The sequence below is a fragment of the Rhinolophus ferrumequinum genome, chromosome 3 (genome assembly GCF_004115265.2).
Source record: "Rhinolophus ferrumequinum isolate MPI-CBG mRhiFer1 chromosome 3, mRhiFer1_v1.p, whole genome shotgun sequence".
NCBI classification, from domain to species: domain Eukaryota; kingdom Metazoa; phylum Chordata; class Mammalia; order Chiroptera; family Rhinolophidae; genus Rhinolophus; species Rhinolophus ferrumequinum.
The window spans coordinates 60,681,581-60,695,345 of NC_046286.1; the positions used below are offsets into that span (position 1 = coordinate 60,681,581).

A 13,765-nucleotide genomic window follows, 5' to 3' on the forward strand; every position below is an offset into this window, starting at 1 on the left:
TGTGTCTGATTTCTAAATCATTGTTAGACAGTTCTTCTCAATAAGATAGAATGCTCTAGAAAGCAAAATCTTCTTTTGCAATCCCTTCTCAAACCTTCCCCAATTCCTACTTCTTGTTGGAATTAAACAAATACTCATTCATGCATGCACACCTAAGCATGAGATCTAACTTGGGCTTGGGGGACTTAAATTGTATAACTCATAAATCACAGGAGACCATGTTTACTTTTCTATCGTCAGTCATAACTTGCATTTTCTAAACTAAAGCTTCCTTATTGTATCACCTCATTATATCACCAATGAGTACAATTAAGAGATAGGGCCTCAATGTATCACAGCATCTTTTTCACAGTTTAACAACCGTAAGGCGAGTGGCCTCATAGATTCATTCACAAAAGCTTATGTAATTTTATCACATGCTTATGTGACCACAGCCAGATTTACAATTACAGTGAAAATTTTCCAGGCCACCCTTTTTATGTGTGTATGAGGCCACAAAAATTTCGTTAAATTTTCAGGACAGGACTGATGAATCTGATGGCCATGACCTATCTGAGTTCTACATTTATATAAAGTGTCTGTTCCTCTGTCCTAACACAGTGGAGCTGGGATCTACTTGCCAATGTCAGTTCATATTATAGGTGTGGTTACTGCATGGACAAGCTCTGTTAAAAAGAGAAAGATTGCAGAGTTGGCTTCATCTCAAACGTCTGTGTCTGATTCATAGACATCTGTGTCTCCCTGAGAAATAAGTTTTTCACAACCAGAGCCATCCAACAAAGAAATAAGCCACTTCCTATGGGAGTGAACTCCTCCTAATGGGAAGTGGTCAGGCAGAGCCATTTCTCAGGGCTGTGGGGAAGGCTTTCAGGATAGGAAGGTAGAACCTTCCTGAGACTTGAGGATGCTGCATTGACGATGGAGGTGGCCTCTAGTCACATACGCTTACTGTAAAATGACACCCAGTGAGGGTCTGCTATTTCACAGAGAGCTGTTTGGAGAAGCAAGGCTTTGAGTGTGTTCCAAAATAGGCTCCAATGGAAGACATTTGTGTTGGTTTTTATAACGAGCATCTAGTGCATGGAACCAACTCTAAGGCTCGGGTCATGTGATTGAACTACAGAGCAGAGCATGGTGGGCTGGCAGCCTAGAGCAAGTCTGAGTGATATATTTAGACCCTTTGGACATCCCCGCACTCTCTCACATCATTATTTAATCAGTGGTCGAGCCAGCTCTTGGCTCTTGGATGTGTCTCCCCTTCTCTCAGGCCCCGTCCTCTCAGTATCGACTCTGGTACAGCACACTGACCTGGCGGACGTTGTCATTCTTAAACTCTGCATCCTGTCTTTTCCTCTGGGGGAAGTCAAACTCAATGCTCAAGAACCCCAGGCTCTTTCTGTAGGATTTTAAGAGCACAGGTCTGGGGCCCTGCTTGGAAAAGCAAAGAGTGAAGAAAAGCAAATTCTCCTCTAAAAATGTGCTTTTGCCCGGAACTGCTTCTCAGTCAGGGGAATTTTCTGAAGCCTGGGAGAGCCGACCTGAGCTTTCTCCTCAAGTACAACATTTTGGTGAAGTCCATGTGTGATCAGACCACTGTAACCACAAAGGAATTTACCACAGGAAGTGTCCCAGCTGCTGCCTATTAGCATTAGAACAAATTACACAAAGCAAATTGTTAGCAGACATGTTTCTGTAATATTTAACTGGTGGCAATAAATAAGAGCGAGTCTCTTTCAAGTAAATGCTAGATTTTCAAAAATCCAGCTTCCAATTTTCTGTGAAGGAATCCTCTTCGATTAGGATAAGTATCGGAGGGAGGGACACCTCGCAAGCCGAGGCTCACAGTGCTCTCGCCTAGTGGAACAGCCGGGAGTCGGGCCGGAAGCTCAGGTGGCACCACGTGTGAGTGTCGCGAGGTGTTGTTGTTGGCGTGACATCAAAAGACGGAAACAGTAATGTTTGTACCTCTCTACATCTGACCATCTGCTGGAGTCCCCTCTGGGGTTCTCAGCATGGTCTTCTCATGCCACAAGGAACAGGACACATGGCAAGACAACGGCAGAGCTGGGCAACTCTCCTCAGTTCTTGGAGTTTGTTTATGACAAAAAATAAACCACACCCACAGACAGATGTTTCACCCTTCTCCTTAACAAAAGATTGCAGTTTTAAAAAAAATTATCTACTCCTTCACAATCCCATGTCTTGTTATCTGAGATTTAAAAAAAAAAAAAAAAAAAAAAGTGAGCCAAATCTCATTGTCTCACCCCACTGGCGAAGAGTTGAAGAAGTGTTCCATCAGAGCAGACATCAGGCAGCGCTCATCTGCTCACACATATGAAAGCCTGGCTACTTCTTTAGAAAAAAAGCAGACTATTTCCATCTTTCAAGACCTTTTGGCAAGGACTAAAGTCGAGTCCTTAGTCACCTTTGGGCATTTCCAACTATCTTCAGAGATAATGACAAAATTCTCCTATAACAGTCTCAAGAAATAATTTAAAAAATAGTTTTAATTTCTAAAAAGTAAGAAATATTCCATACAGGACATACATACAAAAATAGGTTATTGCAGCTTAAAGGGTTGGGACTGTTAGAAGAGGCACTCTTTTATTGTTTTCATAAGAAATTTATAGTTTGTCTTCCTTCCCTTACTGGTTTCCTTCTCAAGCAAACCAACCTTAGCTCAGTGTTCCTTCCCAATGCATTTTAATATATTTGGTTCTGGGGAGCTCTTCACTCCTTTTTCCTACTGACAGGAAAAAACGTCGGCAGCCCTGCTGAAGGGAAATGATGGGAGCCCCAGGTACCCTCTGGCGGGCACTAACCAAGGTGCTCGAGATGGCTGCTGCTGTCCCTCTGGGCTCCCTGGCTTGGCCTCTCTCCTCAGATGGTGCCTCTGCTTGGCACGTCCAGTCATCGCCTGAGTGTGGCAGACTCAGAACCCCAGAGCCGTCCCCCAGCTGCTCCAGGGTGTACCCTGCTGGCATTAGAGGGGCTACCAAGTAGTAACAGCCTCGAGCAGGTTCTGCCTCTGTTACAAAGCTGGGGAGGCCTAGTAAACCAAGCACATGTAACAGCTGACACACTCCCAGCCACTTCCTAAGGCTCTTCCAACCACAGTGTCAGGAAACACACACACACACACAAACACACACACACACACACACACACACACACACACACATCTTTTACCTGAGGTCTTCACAAAAGGAAAATGGGCTTTATAAAATATTTAAAATACCTTAGGCAATGGAATTGCCTCTGGAGTCTTAAAAAAGTTTAACAGATCAGGGTAATTGAAAATGTTTGGAACATGAATTCTCTCTCTCTCTTTCTCTCTCTCTCTCTCTAATTTGGAATTATGCAAAGCGACAGCGTTATTCACCACAACCTGCAGCAAAGCCACTGCAATGGAATAACAAGTACCATATCTATAGAAGTGTAAGCTCACATTCTGAGGAGAGTGACACACATGGCCTGACTCTTTCAAGTCTGTTTAGAGGAAATGGCCTGACACGTTTTACATTTGCTAAGCTATTTAGCTGCCTGATTTGACAAGATTTTTGAAAGGGGTGAAAATTAATTATAATTGCAGTATTGCTACAATAATTTGGTTGGCTAATTGCATTCCAGTGCAAAAACAGGCAAGGAAGAATTTCTTCCCCAGGTTATTCTCTGGTACAGCATCGTTTGTTTTAAAAGTAATGAGATTTTTTTTTTAAAAAAAAAAGTCAAACCTTAAATATCATAGCTTCAACAATCTGTCCTGCTTCAAGCTGAATGCAAAATGAGGTATCACATCTGTGGGAGCAGTTACACGTGAACACAGATCCAGGTTTCTCCTAGACTTGAGATGGGCATATCTCTCCTCTGAAAACTACTCAAAGCATCTCTTTGACATCGCTTGGGATGATTTTAATTTGGGAACACCAATGTTCAAGGTTTTGTAGTGAAGGAGGCGCTAGCGAGGGTGGTTGGGACATTTTGAAAGTCTCTAAATGAGGCATATGTTGATGGAAGAGACACCACAAGTTTGAGGGTTAAGCAGGAACACTGGCTGAAAACCATGGGTGTGGGGTTTCTGGGTCTCACTGTTTTCACATTGGCAGTTCTGAATACCAAAACTATCTGTGGCTTTTTGTGGGACAGTACCTGACTCCAGACCAGTAGTGAGTATTTACGGTTAACAAACTTTGAAGGACAATTTATCACTTCAAAATCTTGAAGATTCGGTCTCAAGGCCTGACTCAGGGTAGTTTTGTCAGGTGCCGAAACCAACAGACAGCAAGCTCTCCCACGACCTGGTAATTCAAGCTCAATTCAGTGAGCAGGTTTAGAAAGTTCTCCTCCTTCCCTTCTCTGTCACACTTTAAGTCCAGCCACCATTTGTGTGTCTAAAAACGATTTTGCTATGATGTGCTTTCTCAAATACCACTCATCAAAGTGGGTCTGACAGCATGGCATGGAATATTTCTTATGATCTTCATTTAAGTTCTGACTGCTGTATAGAGGATCGATATGCAAATCTACCCAGGGCTTCCCTCAAGTTTGTACAGTCATTTCCTGCACAAAAGCACCTGGTTGAGGGGTGTGGGGGCTGAAACCCCACCCTGCTCCACTCTCCAGCCAAGACCCCTGCTCAGGCTGCATCCCCGAGGTATGTGTGCCTTTTCTAACTTGTATTTGGGTCAAGGGAGGTCCTGAGATTCTTTTTTTGATCCCTACCCTCCCAGACATCCCAAAGTCCAGTATTCATTTCCTCACCTCCAACATTATGGATGTTTTTTGAAGGAAGAGGATATGCCCATGGTAAAGGTGAATTCATTTTGAGGATACATTTTCTGTTCAGTGAGGGAGGAAGAAAAAAAGAGAGAAAGTAGAGGAATAAAAGAAGAATGGAGACGAGGTTGCCCTTCTGCCTAGTAAACTGTGGATGCATCATCCTTCCCTGGACACAGCTGCAAAGGGGTAGAAAATCAATTTTTTTTCTATTACTCCACGGTGAGAAAGGAAAACCTATTTTTATATGTAAATTAAATTAAACCCAATAATAGCATGTCTGTGTATTTGAGACTAGAAAAATTAGCCACAGATACAACTACATAACCCAGCAATGTCACTAGAAATCAACACTCCCATTTCAAAGCTTCGCTGAGACACATTCTTCTTTGTCAAAGAAACACCCATGGCTAAATGTCACTAAAACTCTTCAGCGTGCCAACACATTGACACCTCAGCAAGGATTCTGGAAGGGAAGGAACTCCAAAGCCCCATCTGGGAAGAACGTATTTTCAAATTCTTGCTTTTGCTGCTTGTGTATCTCAGTCAGTAATAATGATCGGATATGAACTAGAACTTCAAGAAGACGGTTTCTTCCCATTTACCTTTGGGAGGTAATTAGGTCTTCCCAAGTTGCAACCTATGGTGTTGACTGTGGAATAAATTCCCTATATCTGTGAAGGCTAGATCTTGTTCACAGAAATCCTAACCCATCCACTGAGTACGGAATCATCAGGCTACTGCAGTGAGGGTCCTGAAATTTCATTAGCAGTCTGCCCTCTAGTGGGGCAACACAGTTTTTCTTCTCTTTCAGAGAGCAAAAGAATTCAAGTTTTCCAGATAGTGCAAGGTGAGGAGGCATTTGTCCTCAAAAGACAGCTTCCAGAGCTGAATCAAGCAAGGCTCACAATGATAGGTCCCCGGGTCAGCGTCAAAGACAGGTGGTGCTACGGTGGGCATCCCCACAAGACCTGCAGAGACGAAGGTCCTTCTTCTCACATCCATGGAACACTCCAGGCTTCTTCCTGGGTGATAGCATTCAGCTCCCCACTCTCTCATTGTAAGAATAGGACCCACTCTAAGGGCAACCAACCTATTAGGAATGTTTAAAATAATAGGCTTTTTTGTTGTTGTTATTTTTTTGCAAATCATTAACACAAAGGAGCCATTCACAGGGGGCCATGTTGAAGTTTTTTTTAAAAGGCAAAGATGCACGAGTTTTATAAAAAGACCAAGTCTTTGTGGCTGTTGTTTTTACGAAGAGAATCTATTTTGTGATGGTGGCTGGTTGTTGGTAAGGCAGAAGATGATCTTGAGATCTACTGTCTGGATTTTGCTTCTGTCTTTTAAAAACCTTCAGAACTTGGCCTGCTTCAGTTTGTCAATATGGTAGCAGAGTTTCAGTGCAGGTCCCAGTTTCAGGCCCAAGTATTTCATGATCATGTCACTCTTCAGCAACAAGAGAGCATTGCCATCAATCTCCTGGTGAAACAGGATCAGAGAAAAATAAAACCCAGAAGATGGTCAGAGTAATCAAATAATGGCTGCAGTTAAAGTGTGGCCAGGAGATGAGGTGATGGAATATGGATTTACCTAGATATACATTCTCTTAATCCCAAGGCAAGATCTTCTTAAAAAGATAAAGCAAAAATACTTTGGAGTCATTTTAATTTACCGGATCTTTCATAGCCCTGCTTTCTCCTGATTGAAGGAATCAAACATGACCCCAGTTATGGTCCTAATATCCCCCATATGATGTTTATCTCCTCATCCAATCTAGGGCGAAAGGAGCAAGAAATGTGCAAGAACTGAATGTTTGTGCCTCCCACCAAATTCATATGCTGAAATCCTAACCTCCCATATGATGGTCTTTGGAGGTGGAGACTTTGGGGGGTAATTAAGTCACGATGGTGGGGCCCTCATGAATGGGATTAGTGCCCTCGTACAATGAAAAGACGGCAGTCTGCAGCTGAGAAGGGGGCTCTCGCCAGAAGCAGACCATGCTGGCACCCTGATCTCAGATATTTAGCCTCCAGAACTGAGAAATAAATTGCTGTTGTTCATAAACCAGCCAGTCCATGGTACTTTGTTATAGCAGCCTGAAGAGACTAAGAAAAAATGTCAGCATTAGACCCTGAAACTCGTGGTTCCCTTTCCATTCTAGGTGCTGGTATAAGGCCCTCACTTCTATCCATCACCCTACTCTCCTGTTTCTTTTCTTCCTAAGCTCACCTACCTTTGGCTGATTACCAGATTGCTAGTTACACTCTGTGTGTGGGGGCGGGGGGGGAGAGGGGTTTCAAGTGGTTTTTTTGTTTGTGTTTGTTTTTTGCCCAGTCAATAATGCTGTGTGGCGTAAACTACATAATGCACCTGCTTCATCCCAGGGTTTAACACAAAGAAACACTAAGGGGATGCCCATCCCTTGAGGTGCTGGCATTCCCATTTGTCTCTGAAAATGATAACCCACCAGAATACATGTTGAATTCATGAACCTAGTTAGGCTGGGTTTCCTTATTCACCTATAATGTTATTTTCAGTTCACTAGAGACAAAGGGTAGAAATTTGGGGCACTCAGGTGGGGAAAAGAGGCATGATTACAGGACTCGTATAACTGTGCGAGGGTCAGCAGCTCCTCTCATCTGTCTAGCCAGTCTCCAGTCAGTACTGATAAAGCACCTACTCTGTGTCACTCACTCTCCATGTCTTTGGCGAAATGGCAGAGTGGACAAATCTCATCTGTGGGCTCTCCCGGGGGCCTTTTTGCCAAGTGTTCTTTCTTTACCCCACCCCTAGACTTCCACCGTCTCCTACCAGTGTGGAAGACAGCCAGCCGCCTTCCTCCCAGCTCTGTCTAAACATAACCCACTCTATGGTTCTTGCTCTTCAGGCCCCATTGTTAGGTGAGGTCAACTATATCCCCAATAAAATGTGAGTGTCAGGTTAGATGAGGATCCTCCCGTGATCTGAGAGTATGATTTCAACAACAGAATCACCAAATAAAACAAAATGGGAAGGAAAAAAATAACGGTAACTGAGGTAGGCAGAAGAATGCTCCTTCTCCTTCCCCCAATATGTCCTAATCCTCCAAGCCTGTGAATACGTCAGGTTACCTGAAAAGGGGAATTCTGGTTGCAGACGAAATTAAGGCTGCAAATCCGCTGAACTTAGTAATAATAGGGAGAGTATACTGGATTATTTGGGGGAGAGGGCAATGTAATCACAGAGTCCTTAAAAGTGGAAGAAGAAATCCAAAGAAAGAACTAAAACTAAAGAGTCAGCAGTCTGAGAAGGACCCCATTTGATGTTATAGGTTTTGAGGATAAAGAGGGGGAGAGATACGTGCCAAGAAATAAAGGTGGACCTAGCTGTTGGAGAAGGCAAGGAAACAAATTCTCCCCAGAGCCTCCAGAAAGAATGTCAGCCCTGCCAGCACCTTGGCCCCCGTCCAGTGAGAGCCCTCTCCGACGTCTGACCCGTCCCACTGTAAGGTAATACATTTGTGTTGTTGTAAACCACGACGTTTGTGGTAACTGGTTGCAGGACCAATAAAAAACTGATATAGTAAGCTTGGCAGGTAATTCTTATCTTTTTTTTTTCATTTACTGTCTTTATATATTTTTAGAATCTCCTACATAATTATAAGAATGCCTGCTAACTGGAGGCTATCTACGAGCCAGGCACCATGCTGACACGTGTGCATTTCCTCATTTAATCCTCACACGGTTTAGGAATAGACACTGATAGTTGGCCTGGCATAGGGTATGTGAGCTATACATATTTGTCGAATGCACAGACAAACGGATGGATGAGCAGGAAAACAGACACTCCTGTTAAAGGCCAAATGATGCAACAGATGGGACAAATACCCCTTAACAAGAAAACCAAGTGGTGGCTGTGCTCTAAGAAGCCTGTGGTTCCAACCGGCTTCCCTTGAGTGGTGCTCCCAGAGCTTAGTTCAGACCCACTCGCCCTCCCCCTCCACAGTTCACAGCTCCCGGAACCTCACCCTCCTTCCATGCCTCCCCCAACCCTTCTGTCCCTGCCTGCCCCCTCCCCCAGCCCCGCAGGCCCAACACTCGCTTACATGCTTCCTGAAGAGCTCCACATGAGGCCCCAGAGCCTGCGGGTCGGCGTCTTTCACGAACCAGACCACATCCTCTACGGTCCAGGTGGAGGGGTTCCTGCTCCTTGGCCGCCTGGAGTCCTGCCCATCTGGAGAAGGGCTTGAGGCTGGATGGGACAGCACAGAGAGGGAGACGGTTAGACAGCAAGATGAGGGTCTCAGTGCCTCCCTCTGCTGCCTACTCCCATGGGCCCTCAGTCCAAGGTGGTGGCCTGAGTGGCCTCCTGTGACACAGAAAGGCTGTGAGGGGCCGCACACTGCTTGTGACTGACTGTTCCCCTTCTCGTCTCCACCTTTACATGATACTTTTGCTTCTCTCTAGAAGGCATTTACCCTTCCTCCTTTCCACCAGCCATCAAAGCCCAGGGAGACCCCTTCCCAGGCAGTATTTCTGTGTCCTTTCTGCCATCTAGATGTCACCTTCCTTCATTTTTAACTCCCAAACCTTTGTTTGATCCTCTCTTAAGATGCTTTCCATAGTCCGCCTTCTTTACCATTATGCATGTACTCATCTATAACCTCCAGTTAGATTTTACTTTCTAGAGGATGATCTTTTTCATCTCTCCCCCCATGCCCCCCACCCCCCGTTAATTCCATAAACATCTACTGAGCATCTCGTCTGTACCAGGTCCTGGACAAAGGGTTTGGTGAAAAACGGGATCCTCGCATTGCAGGGTCTTTATTCATTGCCTCCTCCGTGGCTCTAAGTAAATATATTTGTAAATATGGGCTCAATCATTGTAAAATAAATCAACGTACTTTGCAGAAACAGTATTAATAACTTATACAAAAGCCTTGTGTGGGTAATCCTTAATCCTATTCTCAGGCCAGAAAAAAAGGAAAAAGGCTAAGCTCTGAACAATGAAACTGCTTGCCCACATTATAATCCTAAATTAGAAGTGGAGAAGCCTGCACTTCCCTTTCCCTTCTTTAATCCCAGTGCAGTGGTTTTCTGCTGTCTCTTGTCCTCTTTTTAATGTGTTTGAGAAGTGCACAGTTTTCCATCAGTGGTGAGAAATGTACAGCATCACATTTCCGACTCTGTCCTAAATACGTAATGGTTTGGTTGAGAACTGCATTTACTTGGAGATTTTCCCTGACTTTTCCTTGTTGGACCTGGAAGGGTCCCCTAAGGTGGTTTGGCTTGGGACATTTTGCCAGGAAACTGTTCATGCCCCCTGGAGCCTTCTGAATGCTGGTGCTTATTAGAGATGATTTCGCTACATTTAAAGACATCTGCACTCAACATGGGGACGAGCCTCATGGAAATCGCGTTCGCTTCTGCATCCCACCCATTGGAGCTTCTGCGTTAATCAGGGTGATAATAGATGCTCTGATTACAAAGGCTGGAAGTCTTCAGGGCCAAGAATGATTTTTTAAAAAAAATTCATTGGGGTGACAATTGTTAGTAAAGTTACATAGATTTCAGGTGTACAATTCTGTATTACATCGTCTATAAATCCCACTGTGTGTTCACCACCCGGAGTCAGTTCTCCTTCCATCACCATATATTTGATCCCTTTACCCTCATCTCCCACCCCCAACCCCCCTTACCCTCTGGTAACCACTAAACTAGTGTCTGTGTCTATGAGTTTTTGTTTCTCATTTGTTTGTCTTGTTCTTTTGTTGTTTTTGGTTTATATACCACATGTCAGTGAAATCATATGGTTGTCTGCTTTTTCTGCCTGACTTATTTCGCTTAGTATCATACTCTCAAGATCCATCCATGTCGTCACAAATGTTCCTATATCATCTTTTCTTACCACTGAACAGTATTCCATTGTGTATATATACCACAACTTCTTTATCCATTCATCTATCGAAGGACATTTTGGTTGTTTCCATGTCTTGGCCACCGTAAATAAAGCTGCAATGAATAGTGGAGCACACGTGTCTTTATGGATAAATGTTTTCAGATTTTTTGGGTAGATACCCAGGAGAGGGATTGCTGGGTCATATGGTAATTCTATTTGTAATTTTTTGAGGAACCTCCACACTGCCTTCCATAATGGCTGCACCAGTCTGCATTCCAACCAACAGTGTATGAGGGTTCCTTTTTCTCCACAGCCTCTCCAACACTTGTTCCTATTTGTCTTGTTGATGATAGCCATTCTGACTGGGGTGAGATGATATCTCATTGTGGTTTTTATTTGCATTTCTCGGATGATTAGTGATGTTGAGCATTTTTTCATATGTCTATTTGCCATTTGTATGTCCTCTTTGGAGAAATGTCTCTTCAGGTCATCTGCCCATTTTTCAATTGGGTTGTTTGTTTTTGTTGTTGTTGAGTTGCATGAGTTCCTTGTATATTTTGGATATTAACCCCTTATCAGAGGCACTGTTTGCAAAAATCTTCTCTCATTCACTTGGTTGCCTCTTTATTTTTGTCGATGGTTTCTTTTGCTGTGCAGAAGCTTTGAAGTTTCATATAGTCCCATTCGTTTATTTTAGCTTTTACTTCCATTGCCTTTGGAGTCAAATTCATAAAATGCTCTTTGAACCCAAGGTCCATAAGTTTAGTACCTATGTTTTCTTCTATGCAGTTTATTGTGTCAGGTCTTATGCTTAAATCTTTGATCCATTTTGAATTAATTTTGGTACATGGTGACAGATAGCAGTCCAGTTTCATTCTTTTGCACGTGGCTATTCAATTCTCCCAGCACCATTTATTGAAGAGGCTGTCTTTCCTCCATTGTATGTTTTTAGCTTCTTTGTCAAAAATTATCTGTCCATATTTATGTGGTTTTATTTCTGGGTTCTCAATTCTATTCCATTGGTTTATGTGTCTGTTTTTCTGCCAATACCATGCTGTTTTGATTATTGTAGCCCTGTAGTACAAGCTAAAGTCAGGGAGTGTGATACCTCCAGTATTGTTCTTTTTTCTTAAGATTGCTTTGGCTATTCGGGGTCTTTGGTGGTTCCAAACAAATCTGATGACTTTTTGTTCTATTTCTTTAAAAAATGCCTTTGGGATTTTGATGGGGATTGCATTAAATCTGTATATTGCTTTGGGTAATATGGCCATTTTAACTATGTTGATTCTTCCAATCCATGAGCATGGAATGTCTTTCCATTTCTTTGTTTCTTTCAAAAATGTCTTATAGTTTTCAGCATATAGGTCCTTCACATCCTTGGTTAAGTTTATTCCTAGGTATTTTATTCTTTTTGCTGCAATTGGAAAAGGAATTGTTTTTTGTATTTCTTTTTCTGAGATTTCATTGTTAGTATATGGACTTTTTCATTGTTAGCAATGGACTTTTGTACATCGATTTTGTAGCCAGCAACTTTACTGTATTCGTTGATTGTTTCTAATAGCTTTTGGTGGAGTCTTTAGGGTTTTCTATATATAGCATCATGTCATCTGCAAAGAGTGATAATTTAACTTCTTCATTCCCAATTTGGATGCCTTTTATTTCTTTCTCTTGCCTGATTGCTCTGGCAAGGACTTAAAACACTATGTTGAAAAGCAGAGGTGATAGGGGACAGCCCTGTCGTGTTCCTGAACGTAGAGCAAAGGGCTTCAGTTTTTCACCATTAATTATGAGATTAGCTGAGGGCTTGTCATCTATGGCCTTTATTATGTTAAGGTATTTTCCTTCTATACCTATTTTATTAAGTGTTTTAATCATAAATGGATGTTGTATCTTGTCAAATGCTTTTTCTGCATCAATTGATATAATCATATGATTTTTGTCCTTTATTTTGTTTATGTGATGTATCACATTGATGGATTTGCGGATGTTGAACCATCCTTGTGCCCCAGGGATGAACCCCACTTGGTCATGATGAATAATCTTTTTAATGCATTGTTGTATTCGATTTGCTAGAATTTTGTTTAGGATTTTTGCATGTGTATTCATCAGAGATATTGGTCTGTAGTTTTCTTTTTTTGTGTTGTCCTTACCAGGTTTTGGTATCAGGGTAATGTTAGCCTCATAAAATGAGTTAGGAAGTATTGTCTCTTCTTCAATTTTTTGGAAGAGTTTGAGCAGGATTGGTATTAGATCCTCTTTGAAGGTTTGGTAGAATTCACTAGTGAAGCCATCTGGTCCTGGACTTTTACTTTGGGGAAGGTTTTGGATGACTGATTCAATTTCGTTACTGGTGATCGGTCTGTTTAGATTTTCCAGTTCTTCATGGTTCAGCCTTAGAAGGCTATATGTTTCTAAGAACTTGTCCATTTCTTCTAGGTTATTGAATTTGGTGGCATAGCCCTTCATAGTATTCTTGGATGATTCTTTGTATTTCTGTGGTGTCTGTGATAACTTCCCCTTTTTCATTTCTGATTTTGTTAATTAGTGTCTTCTCTCTTTTTATCTTAGTGAGTCTAGCCAAGTGTTTGTCAATTTTGTTAATCTTTTCAAAGAACCAGCTCTTTGTCACATTAATTTTTTCTATTGTCTTTTTGTTCTCTATTTCATTTAGTTCTGCTCTGATTTTTGTTATTTCCTTTCTTCTGCTGACCTTGGGTTTCACTTGTTCTTCTTCTTCTAGTTCTTTAAGGTGTAACATGAGGTTATTTATTTGGGATTTTTCTTGTTTCTTGAGATAGGTCTGTAATGATATAAATTTCCCTCTTAAAACTGCTTTCGCTGCATCCCCAAATTTTTGGTAGGATGTATTTTCATTGTCATTTGTTTCTATGTATCTTTTGATCTCTCCTCTAATTTATTCTTTGAACCAGTCGTTCTTTAAAAGTATGTTGTTTAATCTCCATGTATTTGTGTTTTTTTCCTGCTTTCTTTTTCCTTTTTTCTTTCTGCTTTCTTTTCCTGCTTTTCTTTTCTTTGTTGATATCCAATTTCAAAGCCTTGTGATGAGAGAATATGCTTGGTATGATTTCAATCTTCTTAAATTTGCTGA

At 42.1% G+C, this 13,765-nt stretch overlaps 1 protein-coding gene across 8 annotated transcripts in view; it reads right to left on the minus strand.

Moving 5' to 3' along the window:
• Nucleotides 1–13,765, minus strand: part of SCML4 (Scm polycomb group protein like 4) — a 122,111-nt gene that overhangs the window by 14,427 nt on the left and 93,919 nt on the right. For 5 of the 8 annotated variants that reach the window (XM_033102762.1, XM_033102763.1, XM_033102759.1 and 2 more), the window contains 2 exons: nt 8,864–9,009; nt 1,386–6,258 (listed from right to left, as the gene is read on the minus strand). In XM_033102762.1, coding sequence (XP_032958653.1) covers nt 6,133–6,258; nt 8,864–9,009 — 272 coding nt within the window. In that variant the 3' untranslated portion in view covers nt 1,386–6,132. Of the gene's footprint in view, nt 1–1,385; nt 6,259–8,863; nt 9,010–13,765 lie in introns of those variants that run through there. The other 3 variants (XR_004422678.1, XM_033102761.1, XR_004422677.1) reach the window with 2 other exon arrangements.